The sequence below is a fragment of the Macaca nemestrina genome, chromosome 2, assembly GCF_043159975.1.
Source record: "Macaca nemestrina isolate mMacNem1 chromosome 2, mMacNem.hap1, whole genome shotgun sequence".
NCBI lineage: Eukaryota > Metazoa > Chordata > Mammalia > Primates > Cercopithecidae > Macaca > Macaca nemestrina.
This window is the reverse complement of record NC_092126.1, coordinates 105580158-105595043: the sequence shown is the minus strand read 5'-3', so window position 1 is coordinate 105595043 and position 14886 is coordinate 105580158. Positions and strand designations below refer to the sequence as shown.

Here is a 14886-nt window from a genome sequence, read left to right as displayed (position 1 = left end):
CCTTCTCTTAGTTCTTCGAATGCACCGAAGTGCTTTTCTGCCTCTGGGCTTTTACACTAGCTGCTCTCTCTGCCGAAATGCTCTTGTGCCAGATCTCACATGCTTCACTCAAGTGCCCCTCCCTGGAGTGGCTTTCTCTTACTGTCCAATCCAAAGCAGCCACTCACTCCTTCACACCACCCTATTTTAATTCTCTGCACAGCCCTTGTTATTCTACACTTGGTGTTGTTCTCTCTAGATTGTACACTCCGTGACAGCAGAAACTGGCTCACTTGCTCGTCCCCAGTACCTACAATGCCTGGCACATGGTAGGTGCTCAAAATACATTTACTCAACAGTTAACTCTAAGATGCATTACTGTTCTCATGTCACAGGTTAAAAAAAAGAAAAAATGGAGGACCTAAAGATGGTAAGTGGCTTGCCGAAAGTCACACCACTGCCAAATGGTTAGCACCTGACTTAAAATCCATGATGCCACATCCCACCACAGTGTTTGTTTGCATAATCTCACTGCTTTCAAATATTGAGGTGGCAGAATATTTATTTTCTTTTGTTCTACTCACAATTCTCCATCTGGTGGACCTCCACTGTCCTTGGTTGTCTCTTAACACAGCTCTATGAAAGGCAATTTCACAATAACCATCTAGGAATTTATTTCATAGATGTATTCACATATGTGGACAATTGCATACATGTAAGGTTTTTACATTACAGTACCTTGATAGCAAAAGATAAGAATTAACCCAGTGACACCAGGCACAGTGGCTCACACCTATAATCTCGGTGCTTTGGGAGGCTGAGGCAGGAGGACCACTTGAGCCCAGGACTTCAAGAACAGCGTGGGCAACATGGTGAGACCCCCATCGCTACAAAAAATAGAAAATAAATAAAAATTAGCTGTGCATGGTGGCACACACCTGTGATCCCAGCTACTTGGGAGGCTGAGACAGGAGGATTACTTGAGCCCAGGAGGTCAAGGCTGCAGTAAGCCATGTTTGTACCACTGCACTGCAGCCTGGGCAATGGAGTGAGATCCTGTCTCAAAAAAAAAAAAAAAAAAAGAAAAAAAGAAAAGGAAAGAAAAAAGAATTATCCCAGTGACCATCTGTAAGGGATGGTTCATAAAGGCATGTATATATTCATAGCAGGTGTATGCACACACTGGAATAGTACACAGCCCTGAAAAGTGAGGGACATCTTCAGAGTCTGATTGGAAAGTTGTCTAACGTATGATATCATGTTGAAAGAAAGAAGGCATATAACAGTATGTGAAGTATATGCCTTTCATTTAATTTTGCAAAGAGCTAAACACTTTCAAGTCTTACATAAAGAGATCGTCTCCTTGATGAAAAGATAAAAACAAAATACAAATCAGAATACCGGTGTGGTTTCCATCATTTGAACTTATTTTATTGATACTCATTAGTGAATAAAATTTTGTTGATTTTTGATGCATTACAACACACTTTTTGGTAGTGGTTGCACAATGTTGATCGTTTATTTATTTACTATACTAAATATTGCAACCTCTGAACTGCCAATTTTTACATGGTATATCTGGCAACGATGAGTGGCTCCTCTCTCTGAATACAAAAAATGGTCCATTCAGTCCATGGTTTTCATATTCCTTTGTTATTCTATCTACCGCTTTAAAATACATTCAAATAAAAAGATGTAAGTTACTTGCAGTGAGTGCACACATGTAACAGCAAGGAGAGCTGAGAACGTAATTAACCAATACTCTTGTGTTCAGAGAATAAATAGTCTGAAACCGTGGGACTGAGGCTTGCTCCTTAGGGGCTTTCTCAAAGTAACTCTGCTGGACATAAGGTCACCCTCACTCAATGGAAGGACACATCTTCTGCTGCAAGGGAGGACACAGAACGACAGTTTCATTTACATGGGATGTTTTCCTTCCATAAATGTCTGGAACACAGTGTCACGGGACACCATGATGTACAGTGCAGCCCTCAAATTAGAATAAATAAGTTACGTGGTTGGACTGGAATGCCACAGACACACTATGACTGGAACTGGAAGGAACGAGAATGTTTATTTAAAATACGGCAGACATAAATAATAAATAAAAGTTAAAAATTTAATCGGCGACAGCAACAGGACCAGCCTCCCTTGTTGCATTCATGGTTCTTTTCACAAGCACCTGGATCTTTTCCTAAGGATAAAAAGTGGCACAAGGAGACAAAAGGCTTTGGAGGGAAAGAAAATACTTTGTTGTGACCACGTGCTGTTCTGAAACAAGAAGGCAAAACGTGGGCACTGAATGGCTGCAATCAAAGACTGCACGGTGACAGCACCCTGGCCAGTCTTGGGTTTTGGAGGAAGCGCTGGAGCCAGTGGAATGCCAAAGCCTTGTTTCCCCCGGAACCAGTTTGGTATTATGCCTGGTTGTGGTTCTTCCCCTCTACGTTTGGTGTTGACAATTTCTTTAAATAAGCTTTTTCCCTATCCTTTTTCCTTTCAGTCTTATTGTTAAAGGTGTCTTGGGTCTGGTCTTAAATCAATTTGGTTGTGACTCTGGGTCCCAGAAAAAAGCTGCTATCTCATTAGCGGCTTGGTGTGTTTGAAATTCATATTTGAACCACATAGAAAACATACACTACCAGTACCATTACTTCCCTGCATATATATTTTTTAAAAAAAGGAAAAGTAAAACAAATCACACAGAACACAGAGGGGCTGCTGAACGCAGCACGAGTGTAAATACATTCTCTTTCGGGTCAGACATTTGGCCTGACAGCTGATTACAAAACACAGGATGACTTCAAGGGGAAGGCATGAAAACAAAAGGTCACACCTCAGAAAGGAAACGACTGTCCACTGAGGCAGAGTAGTGAAGGTCTTGAAGAAGCTGGGCCACCCATAAAAGAAAGAAAAGCCCCCCGATCAGGAAAGCCACGTCAGCGGCACGTGGCTGAGGATGGAGGCTCCTTACGCTCCTACAGGGTGGGTGAGGCGAGGTGTCCGATGACACCCAGATATGTTATGACCCGTGCCGCGTTGATAGCTCGTGGTGTGCCAGCCACGGAATTCACTGGTTTCCTATCCATGGGATAAGAACACACTTGGGAGTTTCAGTGCTTCTCAAAAGGAAAGAAGAAAGGACCCCACCTTCCCCCAGGTTAGCACAGGTGACGTCCTCGTGAGAGTGATGACAGTGCAGGGGCACTTCCTGTGGGATCGGAAGAAAGAGCAGGGCGGACACGAGGTCTCCAAGTCCTATGTACACATTTTACAAAGGTTCCACTCTTCCTCCATTAGGCACGAGGTTGATTTGTCTAGCTCAGGAGGGGGTGGACGGAGAAGGGCAGAGGGGGGAAGTGCATTGTAGGGGGAAGAGAGGGAGGTGGGAGCAAGAGAGAAGAACATGCGTCTCCTCCAGGGCAACCGGCCCCCTCCAGTCCTCACCGTAAGCTAGTTTGTTTGGAGAGCTTAGCACCCATCAAGATGCCCGAGGTGAGAGTCACGGGGGCCTTCATCTGCATGCTAGATCCCACCATGGTGGGGAAGCTGCGATTCCGCCGGATGCCACTATTCAGCTGCAGCCCACCGATGGCACTGGTGACAGTGGGGCATCCGAGGGGCAGGCCCTCAGGTACCAGGCCTCTGGGGACAAGGGCTGGTGCTGGCCCCGGGGGCCCACAGAGGAGAGGTCCCTGCTCCTCAGTCAAGGTGGGGACATGGGCTCGCCCTGAGTTCACCACTTTGGCCACCCCAAACCTCCTGACTTTGTCCACGAGGTTGAGGTTGGAGACGGACACGTCGGTCTGGCTCTCACTGCTGCGGACGTTCTTTTCTCTCACTTCCCTCAGGATGGAGCTGGCCGGCTTGGAAGCCAGGAAGTTGTCGTAGGGAGGGCTCGTGCACTTGAACTCAAAGGAGGGTGGGGAGGATGCGGGTGTCTGCATAGGCGAGTTCGGCGGAGTAGAGGGGATCACAGCCATCTTGGGTGTGTAGGAGTGCAGGAGAGAGCCCCGGCCGGCCCTGTCCCAGCTCTGGGGGTCGTACACAGCCGCAGAAATGCCCCGCTCCTTCAACAGCCACACGAGCCCTAGGGATGTGCTCATGGTGGTCGTGGACTCACGGGTGTTAGTGAAGGACTCAGCCAGGCTCAGTCTCCGTGGAGTGCATGGTGTGGCCACCGGCGTGGATTTCAAGTGGCCGGAGCTGCCACAAGCTGGAGTTGGGGCTGAGTTAAGGCTGAAAGAAGAGATGACAGGTTATTCACCAGAAACACCCACGAGCTCCACAGAAAGGGTCAGTGGCCAGTCTCCTGCAGGGGGTATAGGGACGACCCAGGACACGATGAGAGGGTTCCCCAGCTGAGGCCCCCAAAGGCTCTGTCCACGTCTGCTCCTCCCTCTCACCCTTCAAGAGAAGCATGGTTTAAGTTAACAGGAAGCTGCACATGATCCCCTTTGCCCATCCCTGGTTGGTGGGTACAGTTGTCCCCTTTGCAGATGAAGAAACAGGCTCAGAGTTAGGGGTTTACTTGGTGTCACATCTGGCTGTTAAGTGGACAACCCAAGTTGAGGGACTCTAAATCTGTTAGAGAACAGGAAAGGAAGCCCTTTGGCAAAAAGGCATTCTTTCCCCATCAAATTTACCCAGATTCCAGTGTTCCTTCCTAGTACCTACTTCTCCCTGAAGACGTGAACCAGGACTCTGGGAGATGAGATATTCCTTATCTTAGGAAGGGAAAGGATGGCCACAGCGTGTGGACTGAGGCCAGGCTGTGCCCATCCAGTCAGTTGTGGCCGTGAGCTCCTGAATCCCCGGTGCAGAGCCCTTTCCTCTACACCGTGCTGCCCTTAAGCCTTCTTATATCCTTGCCCAAATCCATTCTAACCAGTGGAGTTAGAGGGTCGGGGGGAGACATGTCTCATATGAAGAGATCTACATCAATGGCACTACCCAGGGAAAGGTCCACTGAAATGTGTGGAGCCTGAGTTACCCAAGGAAAGGAGACAGATTTGTTTATTCACTTGTGTTGTGCTCACTAGGGACTCACTAGGTTCCAGCAGCTGGGATCCAGTCATGGAGTCCATTAGGACAGAAAAGCTTCCAGAAGGGCAGCAGAGGGAAATGCATTGTTGTCTGCTTAAAAAGCAGGAAAGGTTCTTTTTTTTTTTTTTTATAATTGTAATTACTTTTGCACCAACCTAATAATTCAGTATCCCTAGAGACTGTCAAAAATTGCCAATGCTGCCTATATTTCAAGTCATCACGGCAGGGTATTGGGGAAATTTTTCAACTAGTAATAAACCTCATTGGCTATGACACTGTCACTGTGCAAAGCTTGGAAAGGTTCTCTTTTAACAGCTGCTACAGGGATCCCGGGGAGGCCAAACAGGCATGGAAACCCTATACTGCTTCTCAACGAGCAACCAAGGAGCAAAGATGCACAGCCCTCCTAACAGTCTCATGGGACATGCCCTGGTGTCAGCTCCAGGATTTTGCTGGGGCTGCCAGTGTGCTTTGGAGCAGGTCAGCTGCATGGTCCCCAGGAGGTGGGGATGGAGGCTTCTCTCCCCAGTCTGGCAGAAGGAAGTCCAAGTACTCTGGGAAAGGCACCAAAGGAGGGAATGGGAAAGAAAAGGGCCCATTCTGGAGCAGGTCTTTGGAAAGACCAGAGAAGGGGCCCCCTCCCTCATGGGGAGCATGAGGTTCAAAGCAACGTACAAGCTAGGGGCACCATCTGGCTCCACACTCAGGTGACCTCAGCCCTTGGAGGTCAGCACAGGGTGGGGATACTAGAACAGGCCCATCTCACACAAGCTCAAGGGTGGGGATGCTGGTGGGCTGGGGGACACAGAAAAGCATGATTAGAAACCACAACAGATTCCTAAGGTTAAACGTGGATTTTTTCAAAAGGCATGTGTGAAGTTTTACAAATGTTGATGCACCTTCAATAAAGGGCAAAAAAGCTCTAAACTTATAATCATGTTGACATGGCCATCCCTAGGGAGATTTTGTTTCCATTTTGTTTGTTTCAGTTGATTTGTTTCCATTCTATTTCAAGCAGCCTTTCTTTCAAACTTAGGCAAAAAAAGAAAAAAAAAGAAAAAGCCTTTTCTTGCTACTTTCTTCCCAGGCTTCGTTCAGCCCTGACACAGCCACATGAAGACCCACGTGTGGTTTAAGTCCTATGGCTACAGTCAGGAGTGCCATCTAGTTATCCAGGGCACCAGCCTCTCATAGTGGGAAGCTTGGTTCCATGGTTTTGAAAACAATCCCTTCCCAACATAAAGCCACAGGACCGGGAAGCCAAGTTCTCCAGGGGCAGGGAGACGGAGAAGACAAAGCTAATATTTATGATCCCCGTCTGGTGAGAACTTAGGGTTAGGCCTTTATTAGTGCTGGCACTCGGCTTGACTGGGGGTGTTTAGATGGGTTAGGGGCATCGACCATCAAGGCCGAGTTAGCCAGGCACAACCACAGAGACACATCCACGCCTAAGTCCCCGGGTTAGTGGCGGCCATGCGTGCACACACAGCTCCTTCCACAGGGCCCTGCCAGGGCAGGCACTGCTGGCGGTGTGCTCACCCCCTGCCTCACCCGTGGGCTCAGACTCTCTGCCCTATATCTCCTCTCAGCTCAACGGGGTATATGGCTGCTTCGTCGTCCTCCTCACATGACCTGTGGAGAATTATTCATAGTTTAAGGTGCTCCCTGGCTGACTGCTCCCGCCCCTTCGGCTTTCTCTTCCAGCAACCCAGCATCTTGCACCACAGAGGAAACGGCTGAGGGGGTCGCTCCACTCTGTTAGGGGAGAGCATTTTCTCTTTTGCTGGCACCAGTGAAAGGCCTGAAATCAGGCCAAACAGACCAACTCATAGCAGACAAGTCCTCCCCATAGATGGTGCTCCAGAGAGAAAAGGACCATGCTGGGCATGTGGCTTAGTCTTGGAGTCTTCTCATTTTGGTCATTACAGTTTGGCCGTAGTGCATGGTTCCTGTGGCCTATTGCAGAGGCACAAGGGGTTCCACAGGGCTCAGTAACTCCATCCATAAATAAAAGAACTCTGTGTTCTATTGACAAACTTTGGGGCAAAAAATCCAACAGACTTTAGCCGCAGGGCCTGTGGTAGTGTCAACTTCAGCTGGTTAAGGAGGGGCCTAAGAATCCATTCCATGGCCAACTAAATGGGCAACTAAAAGGGCAACTGAAGGTGGGTCCAGGTCTCTTTATCTGAGCCGGATCCAAATAAATAATAGCCTCAATTCAAAAGGAAAGATGGGCTCGAACCCAGGAGGTGGAGGTTGCAGTGAGCCAAGATCATGCCACGGCACTCCAGCCTGGGCAACAGAGCAAAACTCTGCTGCAAGGGAAAAAAAAAAAAAAAAGAACCACACATACACACACACACACACACACACACACACACACACACACACACACACAAAAACAACAACGAAAGGCAAGATGGGACCCAGAACAAGTGCCTGCAAATGCTGAGATGCTTAAACTGGCTTGAGTTGGTTTTTCTATGAGCCTCTCTACTTGGCTTTCCTCAATATTAAGCTTTGCAGGGAAGGGAGTGCCCCGACCTCACCCCACCCCTGCCCATCCCAGAGCCAGGGTCCCTTACCTTGGTGTGACCCGAGTGAGCTCATCTGAAGGATGCAGAATGCGACAGGTGGTGAAGGTGAAGGTGGAGTTGGTCTGAGACATGCACTTCCCAGGATGGTGCGCTAAATTGGGAGGAACAAAACATATTCCTTGCATCCAAGTACAACCACAATAAAAATTAAAATCCAGCATGTCACTCAACAGATGCAAGAAGTGATGAGCTACCTTGTTAACTGGATCTGGGCGAGGAAGGTGAAACGCAAATGTTCTGGATTGAAGGCGAGTCCTCAAAAATAACCACAATTTTGAGCACTGGTCTGCACAGCACCGAATTCCAGCTTCCGACCCAATCCAGACAAGGTTTCTCATCAGTATTCTTGGGCCAGTAGTGGATCCAGTCTGGGGGTGGGAGGCGAGGGGGGCGGGGTAATGGGCCTTTGTGGGATAAATTTGGTTTCCCTCCTCAGGTCAGAACCTGCTATCTTCTTTTGCTGCTTTACATTTCTTTGCATTGGCAACAGGTACCAAAGCTCTGCTCAGAGGAAGGGCAGAGGTACAGGCAGGGAGAGGCACTTGGCACCTGGAAACAGGGCAAGGCTCATAGCTCCCTTTCTGCTTACACAAAAAGGGGCCTGGGGATGCTGGCTCCACTACTGTCTATTTGTGATTGTTACGGTGGGAGATGGGGACTTCAGCTGCCTCAGCAACAACGTGGCAAGAGTTACAGAGATCAGGGCTCTCCAGGGTCTTAAGCTCCAGGATCAGGTCTGGTCTGACACACCGCAGTGTGAGAGTACAGGTCCCCCTACCCTCTAGTTGCCAGCTGCTTTCTTGACATCTCTAAGATGTCTGATTTCTAATGAAAATGAGATGGCAACAAGTTGTTCCTGATTTACTTCCTTTTAATGCTCAAACAAGTTATTGCTGAGGCGGCTGAAGACGATGGGTCTGGAGCAAAGTAAATCATGGAAGTGTTAGGACCATGCATGAGAAAGCTGGCAAAGGAACAAGCAACAGAGTCTATGGGAGACATCATGATTGCAGAGGTCATCCTCATTCATAACTCGAGCATCAGGGAAAAAAAAAAAAAAAGAAAAAAAAAAGAAAAAAGATACTGCCCCAAATAGCATGCACGATGAAGTGCCGGGATGATTCTCCCACCCAAGCCCACCCCACCCTCTGCCCCTGTAGCAGCTCAGCCCCCAGAGACCTCCTGGGAGAAAACTGATTCAGATATCAGAGGCCGTGAGGATTCAAAGGCCATGAAGATTCAAAAGGCTGTGAACTAGAATCTTCTAGCTCCTAATGGTATATTTTCTCTTGGATTTGACAAAAAGGAAAACAATGGAATTGGTTGCTGCCCCAAACCTACAGGTCCACACAATTGACTATGTCTTAAAAGAAAACCAGGAACCCGATGAAACAAACAAAAAAAAAAATGCTGGAGACGCAAATTAAAGGCAGGCAGGACAAATCCAGAATACAAAAGTGACGGTGATTAGAAGAACAAGGCAAGACGGTTTGCCCTGATTTTTAAGGTCTGACTCGGGTCTGTGTGTCAAAGCAGGCTCCCACGGCACCTGGCATGACAGCCAGCACCACGGCCACAGGAGAAAACCCTCAGCCACGGGGAGCTCCAAGCAAAGCAGGAGGGAAGGAAAAAAAACACATAAAAATAGCCTTTATGAATCTTTCTTAATCAGTGAACACAATGGCTCAGGAACTCCAATAAGTAAGAAACTGCCACAAGCAAAACAAAAATGGAGTAAGCTATGAAGAGAAGGCAACCAAACAATCACGACTCTCTTACTGCAATAAGGTCTAGAAACAAAAATAACAGAAAGCCTGGGAAGCGCACCCCAAATAACAGGCATGAGGGGTTATTTGGGAAGGAGGAGAGGGGGAAATAAGACAACACAGTTGAAAGAGAGATAACATTTAAAAGAAATCAAACAAAGGAAGGCTAGATTTAAAATTAGAAGCATACCCCCATTTAAACACATGGCCAGAATATCAAATCAAAAGGTCATAAATGTTCACTTCCTCCTCCACCCTCTTACATATTGGATCTTCAATTGCAATAGGGAGTGTGAGATGGACATTTTAGAGACATAGTTGCATCAGCAGAAGCAAACCCATCTTATACAAATGGGTTTTGGGGATAGGAAAAGGCTGCTAAAAATTCGCAAGTCACCATTCCCCAGAAGCAATGAATAGCCATAGAAGACCAAGGAAGATCAACAAGTTTCCAAGTGCTAAAGCCAGAGACTCGGCCCCTCCAAAATACCACCAGGACGCCTGGACCCGTGGGCTCTCCGCATGTCACCACTGACTGCCAGGCCGCTGCTGCACCTCCCTTCCTTGAGACACAACAGAGAGACAGTGAGTCACCCAAGACTGGGATCATCAGAGGCTCCTCATGCTTGCTACAGAGAAGCAACGGGCTGATTCCTAAAGCCCTGGGTGCAGGAAGAGAGCAAGTTCTAAAAAAAAAAAAAAAAAAAAAAAAAAAAGGAAGAAAGAAAAGAAACATAAAACATCCTTCTTGGCAGGAAATGGGGGGTTGGGGTGAGGGCTCACTGTGAAGTCACCAAGCCCATGCCACACATCAAAGCCCCCTTCTTTATCTAAATGGAAAGTTCTCTGCAGAAGATGGTATTATGTGTTCATCCCATGCTGCTCATTTGGGAGCTCAAAGGATAGAGTTTCTTCGATTTAAGGCTTTAACTCCCTATTTAAATTCTTATTCTTTCTCTCAACCTGAGTGGAGGGCTTCCTAGTGTTGTGAAGAGACAGGTATAGGTTAAATGGGTTAGAGTATTAACAACAACAAATATTTTCATCATTTGATTTAGGAATGAATTTGGATTTACCAATAAAAACCCTAATTCTTTTTAAATTGTTCTTCTTCCCCCAGATTCTGACACTGGTACAAAATGTGACATACGCTTTAAACTTAATTAATCCTTGATTATTATTCAAGATCTCCTATGTTGATGAACTGCCCATGGCTGTCGTGCAGATGTTTTGTTCTGAAAACATACAACATGCAAGCACACATCCTTCAGCTAGCTACAGGTGGACACATCAGAGGACTCTGCGAGAGTGATAGCCACTCTTACTTTCACTCTGTATACCGAGTGAGAGCTCACCTGCTCTCTCTGGTTGGACTCAGGTGAGCCTTCTGCCTGGAGCAGGTATACTTGATCAGTGGCACTGACTGCCCATGCTCTCAGGGGCCCGTGATGCCTGGGACTGACTGGAAAACTGGGTGGCTGGGATCCTTCTGCTGCAGCCGGTGACGGGGGAGCCCTGACACGGCCCCCACTCCCTGGATGCCCCTCAGACTGCACAATATAGAGCAGGATGGCTGCTGCTCTGTGGACTCCTCGGGCCTCCCAGGGAAGATAGGTAGGAAGCCCACTGCTTCCCATGGCCCAGTGCTTTCATGGTGAGAAGGGAGCACAGAAGAGGCCGGGACACTCCGGTGGGGCCCAGAGGTTCCACAGGGATTTGCAGGATGATTGGAACTCTGCCCGTCTGGCCACCCATAATACAATTAGTACACACCTGCTCATGCATTTCCTTCCCTTCTAATGGCACTCTCCTTCCCCCATCCCTGGGAAGTGCTGGGGACAACAGCAGCTTTCTTCTCTCTAAAGGCTGCCATAAAACCTAGTCCTTAAAAGAACCCTCACATGAGCCCACACAGAGACACTGGAAAATGCAACCCTACTTGGTATGTTGCTATGGGGAAATTCAGGGTGCAATACACACCCAGACACAGCTACTTCTGAGGAAGCCTCTGAGAACGGAGAAACACTGGCCATGCTGCATACCCAAGCTATTTTTAAAAACTCACATAAATAACTTCTATAAACGTAAATTTACAAAAGCATCTCAAAATCTTGGAAAAGGGACTCCACCTTTGTGATGCACTGAGGACCTTCCACGTTCTTTTCGTCACTCTTGGGAAATGGCCAACTTGTATAAAATAAACCCTATGCCCTGACCTTTCTTTCCTTTTCTTGAGCATGTAGTGGGATGCTGCTGTCACATGACTCGGATCTGCTTCTCAAGTTCTATAAACTCCTCAACCAATACACACACACCCCCCCCCCAACAGTGGCACCCACAGGCCAGCCTGTTCTATCCAAGTAAAAACAAATCTATTGAAAATAAAAGCCACTGTCCATCCAGATTAAGGGTATGTCTTGAGCTATCCCCTAGGAATATCAATATATTTTAGCTGTTTAATGCCCAGCTTCCAATGACTTTGTTGCCTTTTGCTTGAGGGGTGGAAAGGGGAGAGGAAGACGTGTCTTTACTGTCACCTGTATGAGAAATTAGTTCCCTTTCCACTAAACAGACAGGGAAGAAGCAATGCTTTATCTCTTCCTAAAAGACTAAAATATCAGGGCATGGAAGGTGCTCTAAAGACTTTCCTGTCTCTTCATTATGTAACTCTGCCCATGATATTTTCAGGGGGAAAAAAGTTCTATGATGAGTTCACGTGGGAAAAGTTGCATAGTTTGCCCTACAAGTCATCATTAATGTAAGTACTATTCTAGGGATTCGTGTGGCTTTAACAAGTGTTTTCTCTGGAGGTGGGGAGTGGGGGAATTAAGAGCAGTTTCAGATGCAGCAGTGCAGCTTGTTTTAAAAAATACAAAAGTGATTTTAAACTGTAACATGTGGTACAAGATGACACTTTTAAAGGCCTTAGTTCTGGGCTTCACAGAGGCTTGGTATTTATTTTTTCTCTGCTTAAGCATTTCTTCAACAGAGCCCTCGACTGCTCCTGCAGCTCCGTAGAGATCCCTGAGCTCCTCGGTGATCAGACATCTGGCCAGCAGGAAGCTGGGAGGTTTCTATCACAGAGATTTCGAACCACACATCACAAGATCTTTTTCTGGTTTCTGCACAACTTATTTTTGGTTTCTGCAAAATTAAAAGTCGACTCTTCTTCCCACTACGCCAAGTTGCCTACCCTGTTTCACCTAAAAAGGATGTGATTTAAGAGATAAACAATTTCACAGCATTGTGCAGAGGGTCACAAATTCTCTCAAGTGCCCCTGGGGTATCTTCTAGAGAAAGGGGGATTTTTAGAATGCTGTTAAAATGTCAAAAGGGCAAATGCAGAAATCCCTTTGTAGTCTTCAGACACCAACAAAGCTGGACCCCACGCCCTTTTGTCCTCTTGTCCTTCCTTCTGTGGCAGACACCAACAGGTGAAGGGAGGTAGCCTGGCTGAGCTGCATCAAGACCTTTCCCCGCTGGTGCGTTCAAGGCCAGCACAAGAAAGCACTTCACCTGTGCTTCACTAGGCAGTGCGGTTGCACAGCTCCTCCCCTCAACACTGGGTGCTCCCTCAAGAGCCCTCCACATTAGAAGGGTGTCAGGTTCAGACACCTACTCCTCAGCAACCCACGTGCCTCCAGGAGCACCAGGGGGCCCTCTGTAGTGTTCAGAGGTGAGGACAGCAGAGAGAAAATGCTCAACAAGTGGGCTTTGTTCTGGATATTTTAAGCAGAGCTGACTCTATGCTGTTTGTTTTGAAGGAATCAATTCTTTCATTCTTCATTCATTTTTCCACTTGCAGGTGGCAGTTGGCCTGTTTTACTCTGGCTTACTATATATTCTGATGGAAGAGCACAGGGCTTTCCTTAGCATCTCCTAATACAGGTGGGTGTGAGCCAACCATCCACTCTGTCCATAACAACCAAACTCCCTCATAACTGCCACAGAACCAGGCTGAATCGAAAAGTGTTCCCAACAGCATGGGAACTCACATCAACTCTCTCAATGTAGACAATGGGAAGGAACTTCCCTGTACCCAAGGGTCTGTGAATCCAGCATACCAGACTTTTCCTTCCAGACCCATCAAGCCCCCAAACCAACTTCTCACAAGCCTGTCTGAACCCCACTTCTGTGGTCTGTGGTGGACTGAAGTGGGGACAGGATATGAGCTGGCTCAGCTTTGCTCTAGCTGCCTCGCCTGGGCAAAGCTGCGGGAACACCCTGCTGGCCTGACTCCGCCTGGCTCCTTCCTACCACCAGCCCTTCTCGGCCCTTTCACCCAGTCACTGCTCCTGACCTTGGGCCTATGTATCAAACAAGGAGGCAACAAAAGCAGCTGATTCTTGGCTTTTGCCTTGGTGGCCCAGTTGCTGAAGATTTAGGGAATTTTTCAAGGGCAATTTTAGCCAACTGTGCTTTTTGTCTTCCACTCTGACTTTAAGATCTCAGCTCCAGGTCAGGTGTGGTGGCTCACACCAGTAATCCCAGTACTTTGGGAGGCCAAGGCGGGCAGATCACTTGAAGCCAGGAGTCTGAGACCAGCCTGGTTAACAGGGTGAAAGCCCATCTCTACAAAAATACAAAAATTAGCTGGGTGTGGTGACGTGTGCCTATAGTCCCAGCTACTTGGGAGGCTGAGGCAGGAAAATCACTTGAACCCAGGAGGTGGAGGTTGCAGTGAGCTGAGACTATGCCACTGCACTCCAGCCTAGGCAACAGAGTGAGACTCTGTCTCAAAAAAAAAAAAAAAAAAAAAAAAAATCTCAGCTCCAATTAGGACAAGGTTCTACTGCCGGGTCACTGCCAGGTAAGATGTCAAGATGCCATGATTCGTGTAAGTTTCTGAGGATACCTCCCCTCAATATGAATCAGTCTTCGATGCATAAAAGCATTAAAATAAACTGACCATCAATTTTCTCTATCCATGTGGCTTTAATCCTACTTCTTTCTCACCTTTAAGGATCAAGGCATTCCAGATAATTCAACTGAACTGCTCATCCACTAGCCAACTACTGATTTAACTGTGTGACTTTAACTCTTAGTCCTTTGCCACATGCAGGCTCTTCCCCACACAAATACCTAAAATACAGAGTACTGACAGAACAAGATGATGACTAGTTCTGATAAGGTATACTTTCTATATAAATTAAAACATAAAACATATCACTGAAATAAAGTAAAACTATAATCTAAAACTTTTTAAACAATCCATTTTAATCATCTAAATTATTTACAATACAATAACATGGAATCATCCTTTTTAAGAAATGGGATTATAAAAATCAACAAGTGAATGATGCTTCAAATAATACATTTAAATACATTAATCAAATTTTTTCAGGGCTTACAAGTTTTTCTCCATGGGACAGCAGGCTCTGGACAAAACTGCCTAGCGTACAAGTCTTCCCAGTTTCCTTCTATCACACCAGCTGCACATAAAAAGGCTCATCACCTTCTGTCCCCAAAGTGCCTCCCCACTGAGTTTCCCCAGGCAG

General features: G+C 47.0%; 1 protein-coding gene and 1 pseudogene across 14 annotated transcripts in view; both read right to left on the bottom strand.

Moving 5' to 3' along the window:
* Positions 1–1385: 1385 nt before the first annotated feature.
* The window catches only part of LOC105480262 (trafficking kinesin protein 1), a 213005-nt gene continuing 199504 nt past the window's right edge, over positions 1386–14886 (bottom strand). For 7 of the 14 annotated variants that reach the window (XM_024792456.2, XM_071091493.1, XM_011738847.2 and 4 more), the window contains 2 exons: positions 7611–7713; positions 1386–4218 (listed from right to left, as the gene is read on the bottom strand). In XM_024792456.2, the coding sequence (XP_024648224.2) occupies positions 3423–4218; positions 7611–7713 (899 nt within the window). In that variant the 3' untranslated portion in view covers positions 1386–3422. Of the gene's footprint in view, positions 4219–6564; positions 6658–7610; positions 7714–14886 lie in introns of all 14 variants that reach the window. The other 7 variants (XM_011738851.2, XM_011738846.2, XM_011738850.3 and 4 more) reach the window with 4 other exon arrangements.
* Positions 5195–5318, bottom strand: LOC139362097 (U4 spliceosomal RNA; annotated as a pseudogene).